Source organism: Stigmatopora nigra, chromosome 14 (assembly GCF_051989575.1).
Source record: "Stigmatopora nigra isolate UIUO_SnigA chromosome 14, RoL_Snig_1.1, whole genome shotgun sequence".
NCBI classification, from domain to species: domain Eukaryota; kingdom Metazoa; phylum Chordata; class Actinopteri; order Syngnathiformes; family Syngnathidae; genus Stigmatopora; species Stigmatopora nigra.
Genome location: NC_135521.1, coordinates 7795320 through 7816491, shown reverse-complemented (window position 1 = coordinate 7816491; position 21172 = coordinate 7795320). Strand labels below are relative to the sequence as shown.

At 41.4% G+C, this 21172-nt stretch overlaps 1 protein-coding gene across 13 annotated transcripts in view; it reads right to left on the bottom strand.

Annotated features, from left to right (window-relative positions):
* Positions 1-12084: 12084 nt before the first annotated feature.
* Positions 12085-21172, bottom strand: part of rapgef2b (Rap guanine nucleotide exchange factor 2b) — a 52634-nt gene continuing 43546 nt past the window's right edge. For 8 of the 13 annotated variants that reach the window (XM_077732573.1, XM_077732565.1, XM_077732567.1 and 5 more), the window contains 19 exons: positions 20995-21159; positions 20755-20862; positions 20471-20674; positions 19807-19915; positions 19438-19720; positions 19142-19299; positions 19037-19051; positions 18265-18505; positions 17790-18176; positions 17502-17713; positions 17201-17324; positions 16920-16943; positions 15891-16114; positions 15179-15346; positions 14425-14568; positions 13940-14132; positions 13355-13854; positions 12878-13280; positions 12085-12235 (listed from right to left, as the gene is read on the bottom strand). In XM_077732573.1, the coding sequence (XP_077588699.1) occupies positions 12925-13280; positions 13355-13854; positions 13940-14132; positions 14425-14568; positions 15179-15346; positions 15891-16114; positions 16920-16943; positions 17201-17324; positions 17502-17713; positions 17790-18176; positions 18265-18505; positions 19037-19051; positions 19142-19299; positions 19438-19720; positions 19807-19915; positions 20471-20674; positions 20755-20862; positions 20995-21159 (3615 nt within the window). In that variant the 3' untranslated portion in view covers positions 12085-12235; positions 12878-12924. The remainder of the gene's footprint in view (positions 12236-12877; positions 13281-13354; positions 13855-13939; positions 14133-14424; positions 14569-15178; positions 15347-15890; positions 16115-16919; positions 16944-17200; positions 17325-17501; positions 17714-17789; positions 18177-18264; positions 18506-19036; positions 19052-19141; positions 19300-19437; positions 19721-19806; positions 19916-20470; positions 20675-20754; positions 20863-20994; positions 21160-21172) is intronic. The other 5 variants (XM_077732569.1, XM_077732578.1, XM_077732572.1 and 2 more) reach the window with 4 other exon arrangements.

Genomic DNA, 21172 nt, shown 5'->3' with positions numbered 1-21172 from the left:
TTCCCAACAGCAAAATGAATGAGCAACATCAATTCAGATAGTTTCAAACAAGCAAACAAGTCAAATCCATGGACTGTCAATCAAACTAAAAGATAAGTCTTCACAGTCTAAATGAGTAGGATGTCTATTGTCATCGATGGAAGGCCATGAGTACATTTCCAGATACTTCTTTGTTAATTTTAGGGTGAATATACATTTGTTGACTTTGGGTCAGTTTGGGCTCACAATACTGTGCAAAGCATCACCGCAACTCAAATCTGGGCATCATTATCTTCATAAAAGATATTGATATTACATCTAATTGGATTGTGGAGAAGGACTTTATGTAAGAAAAGTACCCACTCTCCACTCTGTTTGTGCGTTGCCGACAGGTACAATGCGTTTCCATGGTTACTAAACTAATTGCCGCGACCCTGCAGCGACATCCCGCCTTGTTGAACGCCGAACACGGCGGCTCACCGTTGAAGCAGGTGGCCGCCTTAAAAGCTTGGGACCAGTTCCTCAGGTAAAGTCACTCTTGCAAACAATGGCATTGTGCAACCAAGCAAGAAAAAAAAAATATTCCTTCAAAGACTTTTAAAAGTCATAATGCATTAGTCACAATACATTCCATTGTTTGAGTAAAAAAATGTAATGCTCTTAAGACGAATTGTATAAAAAGTACAATCAACCAACAGAATGCATTGTTTCTTTCTAAGTATTGCTTATATTTCACAGTTCATCTTTTGACATTTGTTCAGTGGTTTTTCCAATGAAAAATTATCAAAAGGTGAATACTGAGTAATTATATTTACAAATACATTCGATACCATATCATTTCATCAACAAAAAGTCTACTTGTTTAGCACTATTCTAATGAAAAATGAGTAAAAATTAGTATTTGCATGAAAAATGCTAATATAAATCTATCCAACAACACTCTAATTGTACACGGCGAAGTAAGACAAAGAAAGCAAGAGTCGCTTCCAGTATGGATGTGCCTGTGAAAGTGTTCGAGGCCTGAAAAAACGTTCTAATCATTTTAATTAGGAGTGGTGAATGTTCATCCATTTGTCATCGGCATCTCATGAGCTAAATGATTGTCTTTTAAGGGGTTAAGTCACAGGCGGCAGTCATTGTCCATTTGTCAGGTTAGTAGTATGTTTCCAGAGAAAGCAGAGAAGTCAAAGCAGGGCGCCTGTGTGCGGGTTGGCAAGGCGTTAATGCACACTGTCAGCTGTCTGCTCCACTGAAGACGCAGTAAAAAGGCAAGCAGGCCTGCGGGCGTCAGGGTCTTTCCTAACCTTTTCTCGGGAAACGAGCATCCCCTTTGCTGATGCGCGCTTTGATGCCGGCTTTAGCCTTTGGAAAATGTCACCCCTAATTACCTGGGAAATCCATCTCCGCCGACCCCCCACCCACTGCCACCTACAGGAAACTCCTAGTGTTTGTCAAGCCCCGTTCTCGACTGTCACGCTCAACTGGCTACTTGCATTCTGAGGGAGACAACTGTGATGTGTTAAAATTGAGAGAGGAAAGAAATTATATTGCAGTGAATTAATTACTGGTAAATGAGAAATGTATTTCGAGCTATAAGCAGAGCTAATTTCATTAATTTTTGTTAGTTAGGTTGGTCATGCCATAGAACAATAAAATGAAATGAACCATTAATAGAAAATCACTATTTTGGACGACATGTGATTCTGTCCTATGAGGCAGAAAAAGTTGATCCATAAGACAAGTAAATGGCAGAAACGGTGCGTAAAAAGAAAAAAAAAACTTTTTGAAGTCTGAAATGAAGACTGGAGCATTAGAGTCCCCACTTCCCATCTAAAATGAAAAATAGGGCAATGAAACCTTGGTTGACAGAATCTTATTTGCATGAACTGAAAGTAATCAAAAGTAAGCTGACTATATTGCAGTCATTTGAATTGAATAGGGTTTTTTTTCACTTCCTCAAGACTAATTAAAATGTTATTAAGGGATAGGTCCTAAATGTATTCAAAATTAAAGGCAGTTGGGAAAAAAAAGCACACGCCTACAAACTACTGAACTGATTAAGGTTACTTTAGCGTCCACGTAAGTATTCAACAGTGACACCTAAAAACAAAAACGTAGCCAAAATGAGGTCTCACATTATTGGCAAAGCAAATGATTATTGTACAAAATATGTTTTTCCCCTCCACTGACAGTAATTTTGTTCCAATGTTTGATTCCCCTGATGCAATTTCTAACCATAACACTACCACATTATTTTTCATTATGTGAAATGAGTGGCTGATTCCGTAAAAGAAATAAATATATAAACGAATCTGCCTTTGAAACAACTTCTCACAGCATGCAGGACCTGTTAGGACCACACCATTAAATCGTCAAAACTAGGGAAGTGTATATTTTTAGCCATTAAAAAGAGGAAAAATGGATTCTCTCTCGCTACATTTTCTTCTCTCCTCGCTTTCACCGAGCTCCATTAACTTGTCCCGTATATATGGATGGAGCGTGCCATCTCGTGACCTCGGCTGCAGAGCCGAAGATTTGCATTCCGGGGTCTCGTGAAACATGCCAGTAAATTCTGCCGGCTTCTATATAAATACATGAGGTCTGCACAAGCACGCTGTATGAAAACCGCATCAATAAAAGGGCGCAAGGTTAGGGCGTTAACTAACGCTTTATTTGCACTTTCTCGGTGAGCGAAGGCGCTGAGGTCGCATTGTGACATTGTGAAAAGTTTATGGACACCTCCAAAAATAAAACATGGGGAGATACACAACCTTTTCTCGGGGGGCTTATATAAACTAGGGATATCACATATTACAAAATTGGGCACAAATATATATTTTTTTTATCTGTATGTAAATTACATCTATATTTTACTGTATTTATTGATTTAACAAACTTTGCAGAAAATTTTCAGCAAGAGTGAAAAACAGTCAAGAAGATTACAATCCATTATTACAATGGGTGGTCAACTTTATTTTTATAGAAGTTAATGTGAAACTAAATATTTGAATGAATTGTACATAAAACAAGAGTTTTAAAGATAGAAATACAGACAAATTAAATGATTACAAATCTGCCACACCTGCCTCGAACGTATTACCACTGGTCGAGAAGACAAATAACTGTGGTGTCACTGTTGCCACTGTTTGCTATTCTTAATCAATTGACTTCCCAATGTACAGAATATTAATGCAGGTTGGCTAATTTTGACTGGAAGCAAGGTGACGTTGGAAGAGCTAATTGCGACGAATGACATTGCATTATCACACTCCAGTAGGTTTTGTTTCAGGCGTGCTCTTTCTTTCCTTTCCAGCTGGAGCTTTCATTGCAGATGTTTACATCATGCAGTAAGAGATGGATGTTCTGCATTTGAACTCCATCAATTTGGACTTTTGGCCTGTTTTACGATTCAGAATCACCCATCTTTTTAACATACGCGCTGGTTCAAATATTTAAAGGGACCCAAAAAAAGGACTGAAATGGCTTCTTTCAACCCAAATGACTTCTTATGTCGATTTAGTTCATTTATCATTAGGATAATCATGCTTCGAACTCTTGATACTTGTACAGACATTTGTATGGCTATGTTTTATTACAGTACACATTTGACGGAGCAGTTCAGACGAATATCGCAGCAGGCAAACAAGCTAAATCATAACGAAAAAGGCCTGGCAGGCCAAAAAAAAAACATTCAAATCAGTAAGAAATTCCCTGGTGAATGCTCCAAAATGTCAGTGCCAAGCAAAAGCCTCCAGTCATCTGTATTGATCAAGCACCACCATCTGTTTCCACGTGAATACAATTCCATTGACTTTTGCTGTCTGCACCATATGGCGGGCATCAAAATGGTTATCCTTTTTAAAAAAAGCGGAAACAAATCCAACTATTTTGTCCATTGCCCTCTCCCCAAACTTCATTCAAACGCACTGATGCCACAAAATAAACATTTCCTCATTCGTTGGAGAGGGACTTGCTTTGAAAGTGAGATATTCAGTTTCAGATTTTCAAAAAGCACAAGGGTATCACAATAGAGGATATTTTGCACCCGGCATCGGACTTTTTCTACAAATGCAATTGCCACTGGTTTGTTGAAGGGACGGAGACATTTGTCCCAACTAGATAAAACAGTGGACGAATTGGGAGGTAAATTACAAAGACGGCCACTATGAGAGGTGATATGATAACAATGCAAATTTCACAGCATAGCACTCAAACAATATATATTCCTTTGACAATCTGTTTATAGGTATGTCCTGCCTGCATTTAGCCATCTGATTTGCATATGTGTGAAAGTCCAGGATTTATAGCGGCATTTAATTCTTTACTCCACCTTTGGATTCTGCATTGGATAAGCTCTCACTAATTGTCTATATTTTCTGAGCAAAGATAAGTGCCAAAGATCAGCAATGGCCGCCTTCGCGCAACATAATAATGAGCACATAAAGATAAGCATCGGAGGGCAAGCTTGAGTACAGGTTGCAGTTGGTCTCTGGGCATTTTCGCCTCTGCTATTTGTTTTCTTAACGTGCCTTAATACATAAATATCATTTATATCCACAGTAGTCCTGGGCTTTGGAAGGCATTTGGATTGTTTTTTTCCTATATTTTTTTTGAATGTTCAACTGCTCATCACTAAAGAACAAAAAAAATGAAGAAAAAATACATGTGATCAAAGAATGGAATGTTTGGAAGGGAATGTGTTGATGAATAAAATTCTGTGAACCCTTGGAGGGAAGATTTGTCATTGTTCTGCGTTTGTACTTGTCCCATCTGGGGAGAATTAAAACAAAAAAAATCAGCAGCTGCTAATAGATGACGTGATGAATTTCACAGTCTAAGAAATGTTGGAATATGAGATGAGGAATTCAAGGAACAAGTGTGAAAAGACGTGAGACACCTTGAAGGAAGGTAAAAATACCCACATATCTATAGAAGCTTAAAAAGCATTTTTCCCTACAGCAGTAAATGTTTACATCTGAGGGTCTTTGGTCAAGATTTTTTTTCCCCTTGATGTAAACATTATGATATATGGTTTGTCCTTGCACTGGAAGGTATTAAAGAAATTAATAGTACCCTGCGAGGAGGAGAAAAATAATGAATGCTGGACAATCTGTGGTGTTGTACAGATGAATGCAAATGATGCTTCAACCTTAGTAAACATAATGTGAAAATAAATCTTACTCCTTGCAAATGTTTATTGCCCTTGAAACTTAAAACCCTACGTTAACTAAAGTTCTGATCATTCGCTGCCAGTCCGTCCACTCAAAATGGATTAGGTGTCTATTCCGACCAAGGGCAATGATTAAATTAATGTGTGTACATTCTCAACAATGATGGATCAATACTATTTTTTCGGGTCTTGTTCCGACCCTCTGGCTGAGGCCGATACTGCTTTAAATATGTACTTTTTCAAAAATACGAAATTACTGCAACCTCACTTGACTGTAAAATATTTGCAATCATAGTTGGGGACAGACTCATTAACTCATTAGCTGCCATTAACGGTGTTAGAAGTAGGATGACTGGACACCACACAAATGGAATGTCTAAGGGCGATAGGCACGGAATTTTTTTTAGAGTGGCTGGCGGCCATCTTTGGTAAGGCAACCAGGGGTTGGAAACTAAATCATATGGCGCAGCATAGGTTTTTTATTAGTACTCTTCAATACCAATGATACTACTTTAGTGCCATACCGAGACCGTATCAACACACATATAAATATATATCTATATATAAGTATATTGCCGTTTGCACATGCAAATATAGATTAGATTTTCCTTGCAGGTGTGCGGCTCTGGCCAGGTCCAGGACTCGGGCGTAGTCGCATCTTTTCCTATCTCAACTTCTAGGGGGGTCGATGTGAATATATTTGCACTGATAGTGGCCGGGGGGAAATCCCGTGGAATTATTTTTGAAGCGGCGGCCAGAAGCCAATGAAAGCCCCTGCGTTCTCATTCACATTCACGGACGATTCATTTAGCCGGGCTTTCATCACAGGAGTGTCTCACAAGGCTTTGAGCGGAGATAAAGAACAATGGAGGAAAATGAAGTGAGATGCTGCACGCACGGGGCTGATGAGGTAATAATTCACTGCGCAGGGCTTCTTTGGGGGTATTAAGAAGAGAACATGTTATTCCCATGAATCTCATAACTTTGAAAAGATGCCAACAGGGGGTCTAATGTTGCATCAGTCAGTGTTTCTTCAATCAACGACAGACCAGAAAAGGCCCAGTGTACACTGCAAATACTGTAAATTCCGCAGGGTGGTTTTGATGATTTGCTTTCAAAGACATAGCATTCGTTTGAATGACTGAAACATGGGCGCAAGCTGAGAAAAAAAGTGAGTGCTTAACCCCTGAGTAATAGGCATAAAATCGTTTGGTGTAATTATGGCCAGTTTTTATTTTAAGCAGTTTATCTTTGACAATGAACAATGCAACATGGTGACGTTATTTAAAAGAGATACCAGGTTAAAAATACATTTAATTCTTAATTAACTCTTTCATAATGTTATATAGGGTTAGGTGTTTAAGATTATTTTTTTTACAAAATATCTAAAATTAGTTTAACTAGTAGGTTACCATTAATGTCCTCGTAATGCACTTAGGGTAGCAATTTCATCCTGTTGTTTTCCTCAAACAAGACGTCTTATAGGTTTCCCTCATTAGCCAACCTTGATAGGTTACTGTAATTAATGTTTAATTTGTATTAAAAGCACAAGAGTTTGGAACATGGAGTGCAGTGGGACTTTTTTTTTTTTGAAAAAATACCTTTGAACGAATTAAGCTCTTGTATGCAGAAAAAAGCAGCAAATTAGCCATTTCAAAACCACTCTTTGAAAAAGCGCTGGGAAACTGGGTGCACACTGAGTTAATTAAGTTTCGCAAAATGAAAAAAACTAGAAAATCAAAGAGGGTGATTAGTGTGGATCCAGCACGCAAACTCATGAGCGCTGTCCCCATTAAATAAATAACATTACACACCTGGCTGTGTGGTCTTGGCCGGCGCAGATACTGTATCGATACCGTTTTTAGGGGGAAAAAAATAGTTTGAAGTAATTGCTAGCATCGCTTGGTTAGACATTGCATAATTGATTGGCTTCCATTGACCGCGCTAGCCATCCCTAGTTTAAGTGGGAGGTATTGTAATTAGCGTTAAATTAACGTTTGTTAATTTGCTGCCAGCATCCTGCTTAAAATGGACTGGACGTCCATTGGGAGTAAAAATATTTCAGCCATAGAATAAGAAAAAACTTTTCATTACCGATACTATATTACAAAATTGAATCAGAAGTATCTTATTTTTCAACGGAGTTTTAAAAGATCAGTCAAAACAGCTGCAGTTTACTCAACAAAGAGCTACACGTCCAAGCTATTTGGATTGGGAGGGTTGGCAATAAATGTTCATCCACTGTCGCTGTTCAGCTTAAAATAGTTTGGATGTCGTGTGGTGACAAATTCGTTTAAAGTCGAAAAATAATTTATACTTACGAAGATCTCGGAAAGTACAAATAACACAGAATTGGCACGTTATTCCTTATTACTCATCAATAAGGTTACTTAGTGATGTATCGTATAGTATCGTACAATTTCTTTCCCCTGATGTATTCCAACAAGAATAGACTGAAAACCAGATGTATTTTTGATTATGTTACAACGAAGATTTTTATAAAGCAAGATGCCCATCTTAATCCCCAAAAGTACAACAGGAGTCCAACGTTGAAAAAGGAATTGTTTCTATTTCTTCAAACGGTTGAAATAGAAGAAGCCCCATCTGCCTGATGCTTTGCATATGCGCCCACGAGGGTATTTAGACAACAGGCCAAAGTCGAGCGTCCCCCCACAAGGCCGGCGTGTCTGTGTTGTGCTGATAACATTGACGCGCGAGAAACAACGGCGGGAGCAGCCAGTTGGCCCATGATGGATGAACACAAAGTTGACCTTCCTCAATCTCACAACATTAGCACTCCACAACATCTAAACTGACCAAACTATCACTTTTACAAGCTATTGAAATGTACACCTTTTTTTACACTATATTTCTCCTCATTAAAAAAAATCCTCATACCTTTGAATGTAACATTTTGCTAGAATTCTCAAAGTTGTCCTCTAATTTATCAGATCTACAAAAAGTCACAATATTTAAGACATTTCCCCAAGACATAGTCCGCATTACGTAATCCCAAGAGAAAGATGCAAAGTCTGTCAAAGACATCGTCAAACGATGCAACTGTTCACGTAGTCGGAACTTAAAGTGCTCTTACTTGATTGAACTTCTTCCCTTAAAAACTTTAACTTGCACCCGTAATCCTTCTCCCTTTTCTACCGAACTTTCCACCTCTTATTTTTCTTGTTTCAGTACACCTGCTAATGAGGAGCAAGTGCTCGCCTTCATCCGCAGAAACATGGAGTCAGCGCCGCGGGAGGGAAAAAACTGTCAGATGGGCCAAACCGAGAAAAGTCAACGCTTAGTCAAACAATAACTGATGGCCACCATTACAATCCAATATAAGGGGAATAGGTTGAGTTCTTTCAGTTTATACTTAAAGTGTCTTTAAAGTAAGGCCTGTGACTTGCCAATGTGGGAAGAGAATAATGTATAGTACTACTTTCTTACTATAGAAGCAAGGTTTTATAGTGTAGGTTACTTTTTGAGTAAATCACCTCTCGGAAAAACTCAATTTTCTTTAAATGTCAAGATGGGCTTTGCATCTAAAGACCTTTGTAAGACTGCTGTGGAAATCTTGTGCTGATATCATCACTCTTATTATTATTATGCATTATCACAATATATTTAGAGGAAGTGTTCCTACCTGCAAAGTTTGCAATGATGAAGTTATCAACATCAGATTCCTTGTGGTCATCATCACTTTGGACATCTCAACTTTCAAAATCAATGCTCTCCTTGAGTGAAATTGGAACATCCATCATGCCATCATTTACTTTATGTTTTGACTGAATCATAGAAAAAAGATGAACAGGTCACAGATTATATTACAATTTGTCAAAATAGGTTTAGTAGTGTTTTAGTCTTTGTGATCTTTTTCAAACTAATAAACATCATAGTAAACAATCTTAGCCATGTGTTCTAGTATATAAATACATCCAAGTCAAGCATAAAAGTACTACTTCAAACCTTTTCAGTCTTTTTTTGTGATCTTTGCAATTTAGCAGCGTTGAACTTCGATTAAGACAAACGGATGAGTGTACTTACACGATGTCACATGTTCTCCTACTAAATTGTCTCATTAAGAGTCCTAACTTGTTTGTGCAAGTTAAAACAACCTTTGGACGTTTTAATTTCATTAAAAACCCCAAAGTAGCTAGGGGATCGGGCGTGGATGAGGTCAAATTAGCTGTGAGTTACCAAGATCTGATACTTCGCGTTAAACCATTGAAACAAAAACAAGGATATACTACTAATGAGAGACAACTTGGAACAGTGAAGCAGGTTGAGTGAGTATGGGGCTTTCGTGGAGGGTGTCGCCCTCCTGTGGAATACTTTGCACATTACAGCCGGCAGACTTCAGCAGGTTAAGTATGGAAAAAAGAAGGGCCTTTGTCACTCTCATTTATTTATTGTGTATTGTTTTATTTCTTCACGCATTGGATTTCATGAAAATATAATTTGTCACAATTAGGAGTTTATTAATTGTTTTTCCACTTAAATTAAAAAATAGTAATAAGATATATTTTATACAATACCAAACCGTTCACACATGTTGAAAACATTAGTGGGTTTGTGGAAAAAAAATGACCAGCATTGTTACATTGGTGCATTCCATGTTTGTAACATATTACCATATTTTTTTTGTATTTTTATATATATATGAATGTGCAAATTGCATTTTTTAAGTCTTAACGTGTTGGCAGGCTGTCAAACTAATTTTCTAATGGATTTGGTTGTTTGAAGAAAACTTTTAAAAAGAAAAGTAAATTTTAGTGCTGCATATAATATACAATATAATAATCCCACCAATTAAAAAGAAAATCAAAGCAGTGACCGTACTCTGAATGCAGTATTTATTAATCCCCAGCTTCATACAAACTGGATGTTGAGGCATAAACGTAATACATTTGAACAAAAATAGAACCAATATTTACAATTATTGTATTAAAAATACAAAAAAAAAATCAGGAAAGAAATAAACGTCACATACTCCACCGATTGTCTTTGTAAAAGACATACAAGTGTGAGTTGTACAAGAGGGAAGAGAACATCACCAACTAAAATGTACAATGTCTTTATAATCATCTTCATCATCGTCATCATCACAACAGTAGCAGTTCTAACCACGACATCAAATTGACACCTTTTGTGCAACATCACGTCTTCAAATGTGGTCCGTAGAAAACGAAACCAAAAAAACGTATATCACAATAACAAAACAAAAGCATTTTTAGTGTGTCATTGCAGTGGAAAACACCCCCCCCCCCCTTCAGTCTATTTATTGAAGCACCCCCCTCCCCACCCAACATCCTTTTCTCCAAAACTGATCAATGTGATCAGCGGGAATCTGAGATTGAAGGAAAGAAAATATTTGACCAACAAAAATGGGGTTAGGGGCACTGTTTGATTGGCAGAGAAGCTCAACATTCAAAATGGAATATTAGCAGAAACTCTTCTGATTCTTTCTCTTATTTTTTTTTTTACAAAATTCTTCATATGTTCTCTTTTTTATTGTTATTCTATAAGTGTTTCTTTGCAAAATTACAAATCTTTTTCTGGCAAAAGGGGCATTTATATTTTCGAGAAAAAAAACGGCAAACTATTTTTCTTCTTGCATTATTAAAATGAATCCCAATAAATCATCAGTAGCGTTGCACCAATACCGTTTTAAATTCCGAAACCTAGATGTGTGGTATCAGGCAATCCCAAATTGCTTTACTCTTTGCCTAAAACTGACACAAAATTTCCATTTTTTTTACATGGGAGGGCTGATAATGAAGTGAAATGGGAGGCATGGCAGCAAATAAACTAGCATTTAACAATTGCCACCCTCCACTTCCAATAGATTGGGTGTCTATCAGTAATAAAGCAATAGGCACCCACTCACAAATGAGTTTACCCAATCACTTGAAGGTGGGAGGTTTGGCAGCAGATTAAGGAACGTCGATGATGTCATTTTAGGGCCGTATTGGCTTCAGACTATCAGAATAATTCTTGTTTAAAATGATTTTTGTTTCCATACAGACTTTAAACTGAAATGGACTCTCTCCAAACATTACTTTGTAATGTTATTTCAATGCAATTTGAACACAAGACGCACGATTCTGCTTCCTTTAACATTCAAACTTGAAGCGTTTTTTCATGTTTGTGGCTTTTTATAACACTCCTCTGCCACATACATTTTCTTTTTTGGAATTTGAATTCCTTCGCCACCGAAGTCTAAGAAAACAACAACAACAACAAAGAGTCCTTCTGTCGAGTCCTCGTCATCAGAATAGCGGTTTCGTCCTCTTTTTTTGTGTAACAGATCCTAGGAGTGGTCCATGATGATGTCAAGGAAGCTTTGTGGAATAATAAGGCATTTCACTCTGCTTGCTTGATGCGCAATGTGCTCGTAAGGCCTTTTTTTTTTGCACATTCACACAAACGGGACAAGTCAATGTGAGTCACAATTTATGTTTCCAGTCCTCACGCCGCCACATTCTTATGTTTTTTTTTTTCTTAGAGATCCCCCTTTTTTGTCATTGTTGTTGTGCTTTTTTGTTATTGTAATGGTTACCCTGGCGTCCAGGAGCGCATTGGCTAGATTTTTGTGCTGAAAGTGCTCGTCAAATACGTGTGAAATGTTATCGGTTGCACGTTTTTTTAATACTGGCGTCACTGTTCCGACATCCTGGAGATGGTCAGGAGTGCAAAAGACTGATTGAAAGCCTCCCCAAAATGTCTGCTGCTCGTGATTTTTTTGTAGTCTGTTTTAGTGCAGAAGGATGTCAACATTGTTTGTTTTTCTTTCTTTAAATGTCTTGAAATTGTCCCAAAAGTGCCAGCGTTTGTCGTTTTTCGCCTCCTCTTCTTCTTCTTCACAGTATTTTTCTGTATCTTTTTTTTTTTGCATGCATGGTCCGTCAACACCCCATGATGCTTTAAGGCGGGCAGGCGGGCAGGCGGGTGGGCGGGGAGGAGACAACAGGAGATCCCGGCAGAACAGGCACGTACGTAGCTTGACGACAAGAGTCGATTGGTCGCTCGGCGAAATGGCACGCTGCTGTTTTTTACCCTTTCAAACCGCCGACACCTGCTCGTCATCTGCGGAAAGAGCAAAAAAAAACAACAACATGAAGGTCACCACTATGCTCGAAAAATATGTATATTTCCATCAAGCGCCAAAAAGTGCGATTAGACTATCATTGGAAACAATATTTGCCCGGACAAATTTGACGACCGAGTTTTCTTAGTGTAATTTTGCAACACAAATTGGAAATGCTGATTTGATTTGAATGACAATTATGGTATTATGCAGTAAGCAGATTTTAATATTTTTAAAAACTATATTCCCTATAATGCTGTTATTTTAACTCCCAATTAGAACGATTGCATCGTTCCAAATGATAGCGAAAGAGCATTCATGTCACCTCTTATATAATAATATAGTATGTTTTCCCTTTGATTAATGAATGAAAAGTATGAATGACTGCTACTAAATTAATCACAGAAACTTCACAGCTAGGTTACTTCAGGGGATGGCGTGCACTAATTTTTGGTGTCTGTGTGGGGTCGGGGTGATATTGCGCTTCTGGTTCCATGCATGAAAAGTCTGCACTAAACAAACAAATGACGGTTAATTGTAATATACCAAAGGAATGATCAGTGTCAGTCCAAGTGAGTTGGCATGCATTTAGGTGGGTGGGGGCAGGTGGGTGTGGGGCTATCTAATGAATCAGTCTTTACCTGCCGAAGGGTAAGGGGGCGACCCCCCCTCCCCCGCACGCAAACCCTCACGGCTGGGTGGCTCGGGGGGTACGCTGCGCCCTCAGCTTCCTCAGAGCGACAAGTTTAGGAGACTCACCCTCCTCTTCCTCCTCGTCGTCGTCCCGGGATCGATGGGGGCCTCCCTCCCTCTGTTTGGACGCCGCCTGGTGGGCGTGCGAGTCGGGGGACTGCGTCACCATGCGCGAGCGCTGAAGCGCCGTGGTGTAGTCGGGCGGACGGCGGCTCGACGGCGCCGTCGCTGATGTGGCGGGAGCGGGGACGGGAGGGGGCGTGGACTGGCCGTCTGCCAGGTCGGACAGGCTCAGCGCCGTGTAGCCCGGCGGAGTCGGAGGGGGCTCGCGGTAGCGACCCTCTTTCCGGGCTGTGAGCACAACGGGAGTTCAAAAAATGGTATTGTGCCATACTATCTGTAACTGCATTTAAACGGACACTCACACATGAGTCCTTTACAGGCGGCGGTGACGGGGGAGGGCGTGGCCGAAGGCCGCCCCGTCTGCTTGGCATCCTCAGACCCGGTGGACGTGATGCTGCTGGTCTCGGCGTCGGCGTTGACGTCTTTGCCGCCCCGCCTCTTGATAGTGCCCGTGTCGCCTTCCGAGTCCTCGCCCCAATAGGCCGCGGACGAAGATGAGGACGAGCCGGCCGAGGCCCAGCTGCCCCGCGCCTGTGCCGCCCACAGCAGGGCCTCGGACCCACTGCCCGGCGGGAGCCCCCCGCCGAAAGCCAGCGTCTCCCAGCTGCGGCCCTGCTGCATGGTCTGAATGTTGTCGTGGGAACCGGACGAGCAAGACGTCCACGAGCCGCGCCCGCTGTCAGCCGCGTCCAAGGACACCCGGTCCCCCTGATCTTGGGTCAGCTCCTCAGAGCTGGGGGACGACAGCACCGTGGGGCATCCGGCGTAAATGCCACGGCAGTCCTGCATCGACGAATACGATCTGCGAATCCAACACAAGAATAAGTCTAGGCCAAGCAAGATAAGTGCATGATTCATGTGGCGGCACTAGCGGTGAGGTCACGTACCCAAGACTGTACTGGTCTGGATCGGTGGCGGCCCTCCGCTCCAGGCGGGCGCCCCCACTTTGTGAGTCACCGGCACACCCCGAGTGCCTCAGCCGCCGCTCATCTTCAAAGGACAAGTTGCTGAGAAGACTGCAGCGGGAAGACATCTCACTCTGACTGCAGTCCGAGTACGAGTCGCCTGTCCGGTTGTAACCTGAGATGGTTTAGGTCACAAAACAAGACAATTCAACTTCCACTGGAGGCTAAAATCATAAATCATGCAAATTTACAAATGATAGTATGCATGAAAAAAAATTGCCATCATTCTAATTCAACATTATCCCCTTGATGCCTCAATTTCCATTCAACAAATATGCGTACAAACATTATAGGAAGAATAAATAATGAGGAGTTAGAAGTTCTCTTGAGGCAATGAATGTTTTCAATTAGAGCAAGCTCCAGAGGGTGTAAGACTACAGCAGTGAGAAGTGAGTGTACTAACTAACCCTTCTTGGGGGAGTTTTGCGGGGACCCCGGCGGCGATGAGGACGCGTTAGAGGTCGCCGAGTCCTCGGGTTGCCTGCGATGGCGCTCGCTGGCTTCCTCTGACAGTGAAAGAATCTTCTTCAAGGATTGCGGGGAGCTGGTGCCTGAAATAAAGAACCAAATAAAATATCTTTACCATTGGTTAAACAGAAAGAGCACACAGACATATATTTTATCTGGAGATGTGACGCAGGGACACTAGGTGGCAACAATCGCTCACATTCCTCAGAATATGGATTTAATGCACAGTATTAAGGTACACCAAATAATTGCAAGATTGAAGACTTGTGTCATTGCACTGTATGTTGCTATATGGATGTAAAAAAAAAAGTATTATGTGCATCTCATCAGTTACAAATGTTGTATTGATAACAATACTTGTATCGGAAAGGGCCTTTATTGACACACTAAAATGCAGGCAATCCTATGGGCGACTACAAAGAATGATTGTGTCAATCCTATGCAATGTGTGCTCTTCAAGATTTAGCTTCCAACCACCAACCATCCTAAAATGTCCACCAATTACAAATGCTACTATAAAATAGACCGCGTTTGTGGTCTTTTCAGTTGTATTATCTATTCGTGGGCCGGGATTAATTCTTGGAGAATGTCAAACAGTATTATCAGCCAGCATTTGAAGTTTTGCAAACACTACATTGTGCATCTATAAAGATGTTAGATTTGTTGGAAGGATGGAATAAAGGATTATCTCACCAAAAGGAGGTAGATCCTTCACAGGCACCTTCTTGCGCGATGGGTACAGGGCCACGGCAGGCACCTGCAAGGCTTGAGGACTTTTGGTTAGCTGGCCTCTCTGCTGGCTGGCTGCTCTGGACACCACGGGGGAGGTGTCCGCCCGGCGGACCCCTGAGTTCTTAGGCACTGGAAAAGTAATGACAGCACATGTTGGGGCAAGGAGTGTCGCCAGCGGGTTTGTTACGCTATATTATGCAATGAAATGTACAGAAACAGGAGAAAAATTACATTATTAATGCATAGGCTGCCATTGACGGCACTAGATGTCCAATCCATTTAGACTAGGAGGGACAGATGAACAGGAAAATATATTAGGAATCTGTTTAAAACACCACTAATATAAGAATATTAAAAAAATGCTTATTCCATGAAAACTTAAGCATACAGGTGGAAAAAAACCTGATGCTATATTCATAATGAGCGAAAATAGAATTGGTTGAAAACCCCATGGAACAGTAAATAAGAAGAAAAATGTCAGCCATATTTCCCCATAGTATTAAGAATAAGTATATACTCAAGAACACACGCACACACCTATACATTATATACAATTTGGCAGGAAAAAAAGCACCAAAAAGTATTCTAACAGTCATACCTTCAGTTAAAAAAAAGGTTTTCTGTTTCCCACATGTCTTAAACAAATCCCCCTGGCAATTCTAGACTGACTTACATGTGCTGACGGAGGGTTCGCATTGCAGCGAGAGTGTCTGCAGGCTCTCCTCGTTGGTCTCCAAGCTGAGGTTTGCTATATACTGCTTGACCTTGCGCGCCATCTGGGCGTCCTCATACAGCTTCTTTGCATTGAGGAAGGAGCTGCGGCGCACCCTCTTCTTATGGCCACCCGTCTGGTTCACGTCGAGTACTGCTGCATTGGCACTGCCCTGACTAAGGGACCTACACCAAGCACAAACCCAGAAAAAACATTGAGAATCTAGGCAAGATACATATTTATTAAGAGAGGGCACTCTTAACTTAGATAGATATTGTCTAGTGTTGCAAAACATGCCACAATCCAGCATTCAGTGTTCCTAAAAGAATTCAGCAGCATTCTAGGCAGAAGTAAGCAGCTAAGATCTTGCTAATTATCTTCATAGTTGACATTTTTGTGGTTAATTCACATGAAATCTGTCTTACAAGCATATTAGCGAAGATTATGAACTCATTATTAACAAGCAGTAAGATAAAGATCTTTAGGAATGAATAAAGCCCATAATTGGAGAACGTTCATAATAACAATACACTTTTCCCTGCAGGCTACCATTTGTTTGATTTAAATTTAGCATTTATGCACCACAAAAATGACAAGATAGATAAGACAGGCTGACATATAGATCTCCTATAATGTGTGTTTGCAACTGTTTGAAAATTAAAAAAAAAAAAACAACTTTTGGAACACACGTTGTGCAAATAGTCACAGCTGTAAATGTCAACTTTGCTGGGACAAGATATCTAAGATATTAGTGTAAAAATAAATCTATAATGAACTACTATGGAATTACGAGGTTGTATGACAAAATGTAGCATTTATGTTGCATTTTTTTCTACATGTAGGTAACCACCAACAAAGTAATGTGTTAGTTGTCATTATCAGGCATTATAGTAGGTAGACTTTACGTATTGTGTCATTAGTGAGGTCATTCAAGTCAAGCCGTTAACAAGAAAGCCAGCAAAGAAATGTGGAAGCACATGTAAAACTCACCCTAAACTCCTCCATTTCTTCTTCCTAGAACAGAGATGTGTGTGTGTGGAGGGGGCAGGGGATGGATGAGTAAGAAGAAGACAAAACAAGCTTTTAAGGACAGGAAAGAGCACCAAAGAGGACCAAAGACAATCAAAGGTCACCACGTAGAAAAATGAAGCCACAGGAAAAGAGCTTCAACACCACCAAATTTGACAGCCAGCAATCATGACATACGAAGAATTTTCTCACAAGTATTTGTATTTCTTGTTGTTTTTTAAGGCCTAAAGAGATTTCAGTACCTGGTCCTGAACATGAGGTTAGGGTCCATGTTGACCGAAGCCATGCGGCCTACGTGGCGTATCTCTTTGGCGATCATCCGCAGCTTCTCAAAGTTGACCAAACCGTCCACTTTGGAGTCGTTACCTGAAGCAAGAAAAATAGTGGTTTAATAATCAAGACTAAATTCATTTCGAAATGGTTATATTTGTAATTATTCAATGTTTACTCATGTTTTTTTTTAAATAATGGTGATATGAGGCCTCTTCAAATAAATCTGCCTATGTAAACGTAGCAATTCAGGGGATCTACCGCGTGGAGTACCTTCATGCAAGAAGGTGAGATCCTTCTTGATGACGGGAAAGAGCGGGATGATGGGTGGTTGCAGGTTCTGGTTGTTGAGGACGTTTCGGTACTTGGCCATGTTCCTGGAGGGGTCGAACAAGTCCTGAAGGTCGCTGAAGAGCTTCTCGTACTTGCTGGGTAGCTTCTCCCACGTCCCTCGAAGTCGAGAGACGGGAGCCAGATTCAAACCGCTGAAGGAGAGGAGACGACGTTAAAGCATAAAAAAATATTGAGCGCTTGCCATTTAAATTTCTGGCTGGAGCCCACCTGATGATGGCAAACATGGAGTTGAAGTTTTTGCACTCGCGGCAGTGCAACGCGATCTTGATGAAGTGCTTGACCGTCTTCATGCGCTTGAGTTGATTGGGCTCCCGTGTAACCTCGCTGGCCACCCAGAAGGTCTCGTGGTTGATTGCCTCCTCAAAGCGCTTGAGGCTGGTGGCGGCCACCGTTTTGGGGCGCAGCTTGAACAGATCGTCAATGTATTCGGTGGGCTCGATGGCGCAGAAGAGCTGGAAGGCGCGCATGGAGAGCTGCGTGGCAACCTCCACCGTGCTCAGCTGCAGCAACGAGATTTGCCCCTCTCGAAGGAGGTCCTGGGCATCCTCATCCGAGCACAATGTCTCTGTCTCCATGTTGCTTTTCAGGTAGTACCTGCACATTGAAAAGAACCATGCTTTGTGTAAAGAACCCCTATAATGGAAAAAGTGTTACAAAATGACTGCTCTACTCTACAGCATACCTGCCGCTCAGTTGTATTCTGTCCGCCAGCTTGGAGAGCTGGTCCGGCAATCGCCTTTGCTTGATGACGCCCTCGGGCGTGACGGACACCTCGCAGAGTGAGTAGGCCTCGGGCGCGGCTGTCAGCGCAAACTCACGGATGGCCTGAGACACCACCTCCTTTGCCGTTGTGTCCTTGCCGATCATGATGTAGCGCGACTGCTGGTCTGCTTTGAACACTCGAAGCACCTGGTCGGACATATCTGCGGGAGAAGGATTGAAGTTTAAAGTAAAGTAATACAAATAGCATGTGTGGGTTTGACAAAATGCTGATGTATCCCAATAACTTATGGCAATGCTGCCAAAAATTCATTTCTTATATTAAACCACCAGATTTTTACTAACATGTTCCACTAGAATTGTGTCCAGTGTTTCACAGAAACCAACACTAATATTGGGTACCGACACATTAAATAAAGGCATCGGCTAGGACTACGAAATAACATGCCAGTATGTACTCTTGGAGAATTAATTTCCATACTTTTCACAGCAACCACTCATGCAAACCCATTTGCCCTCCACAAGCATCCCAGAATTCCTTGTGATTCAATTGATTAACATGAAGAAAAAGCAAACAAACAACCATAGGAGAGGGAGGTGGTCAGTGCTTAACTCGATTAGCTCCAGTGAACAAGCAGGCTTTCCCGTAAATTAGCAATAACTACTTATTAACGTGAAAGGTGCAATTGTGCACATAGTAAAGGAAAGAATCACGGGATTTTCCAGGTACTTACTCAAGATGACCGGCACTGGAAGAACACAAATACCGTGACGGTAAATATTAGCGAAGATAAGCTGTTTTAAAAATCGGTGCAGGATTAGCTAGGAGGAGGGCTCACCGGGTTGGTTGTTGAAGTCCAGGATGCGATGATGTGACTGGAGCAGGTCGGGGTTGGATGATGACAGGTTGCTGCTGACAGGGAGAGCTGGCGGGATCTGCTTGGACTGCTTCATACCCACAATGCTGTCGTCTTGCGATTGGCCCACGCAGACGTCACTAGGCGAAACAGACAGAAAGTTAAAAATCGGGGCTTTGAAAGCAGCCAATAAGTTAAAGGAGTTTTGGAGTTTGTTTTTAGTTTAGTGTTGATTTTTGGGGGATTTGCTACTATAATAAATATCATGGGCGACTTACTTGTAGGGCTTAGGAGGCAAGATACTGGTGAGTGTCTTGTCAAAGATCTTCTTCAGCTTGTTTCGCCCGCCTACTGAGTTGCTCTTGGCCTTCTTGCTAGCCTTCTCTAAGCTTATCACCTGATCCACATCCACCGCCAGGTCGGGTATGGAGTACCGGCTGGCTTTCTTGATGTCCCCAATCTTGGGGAGGTGCGGTGCGCCGTTTTTCCGATCATGCTCGTCTTCGCCGTCCACGTCGCCGTGGAGTTCTTGCTCAGGCCTGGATAGCAGATCTTTAAACACTGTGAAAAGGGAGTTAGAAGCCATTTTTAACTGAGACATTACAGCAAGGATTATCTGTGGGTGTGTGTGTGAAGGTGCCATTTACCTAAAAGGTTGGTTTTCACAGTTATGGACAAATGTGTGTTGTTCTTCAGAATCTCATTGGCTTTGCTGAGCTGGACATTCTCAAAGTTCTGCCCGTTCACTTCCAAGATCTTCACGACATAGAAAACAAGACATACGAGTACTCAAGTTATTCTCAGGTTTCAAATTGTTATTTTTTTATGATAAATTGAAGGGTTTTTTTCGATTTTCTTAAGGAAGACTGCTAAAATGCGTGAATGAATGATTTTCTGCGGTCAGGTCATGTTGGCTTGCTCCTAACAAGCTGGACTTCACAGGCACTTTCACACTTAACCATGTTTTGAGCTTCCAGCTAAAGTCTCTCTAATCCTGGAAACACTTCTTGAGAGTGTCTGAATCTGCGTTAAATCTTGTCAATCCAAACATAACCCTTCAGCTCACGCTTCTTTTTTTTATTTTGCTCTCTAACTAACACGTTCCACCAGTAGTCGATCCTGACTTTCTTACTAGTCACATGAGAAGTTTACTCATCTGCTTTGTTAGTGTGGTTTCTGGCCAGATAACAGCACCCAATGAATGCTCTAAATACGAGTGGTGTGCGAAATACGCTCGACACGCTGCAAAGGCTTTTTAGTGTGATGTGATTGATCAAAGGAGCTACTAGCATAAGCAAGTTTGGGCATTACCTGATCCCCTCTCTTGAGCCCCGCTTCTGCCGCTTTACTGCCAGCCTCCACAGTGTCGATGAAGACCCTGAAGCCTTTATCTTGCCCTCCTAGCAGGCTGAAAGCGAGTGCGGCCTCTCTGGACGCTTTGGTTAACGTCACCAGACGAGGTTTGGCTTTGGCAGCGCATGCAATGTTCAACAGGCGCAGGTGGCCGCACATTTTCTGAAGATTTAACACAAAATTGCGTCTTATTTAAGGGCAGCTCATCTTATTTCAGACCGTTTTCCATTTCTTAGACTCACCTCTCTCTCCAAATTATTTTCAAACTCTTCTAGAAATTGAGTCATGGCAGCATCACCCTCAAAGTCATTAAAGTGATTGTTCACCCATAGCAAGACCACTCGCGTTACCTGAACAAAATATTGCAATTGTTATCCAAAAACTAAAGGGAGAAGGTAAAAATGAATATGCATGACATTCATTCACCAGACATTCGATAAATTTGTAGTATTTAAAGGGACTTCTGGCAGCAAATGACATACCTTGTCCCTAAGACTTGGGTCATGGAACCACTCCAGTAGCTTCTTGCCCACAACCATTGGGCTCGATAGGAAGGTCCTGTATGTCAATAGGAAGTCCTCAATGTAGGTGGGGTCTACCACGGAATGCTCCTCCACCAAGTGCATGGTAAGACGCTCCGCAGTGCCCTGATGACAGCGA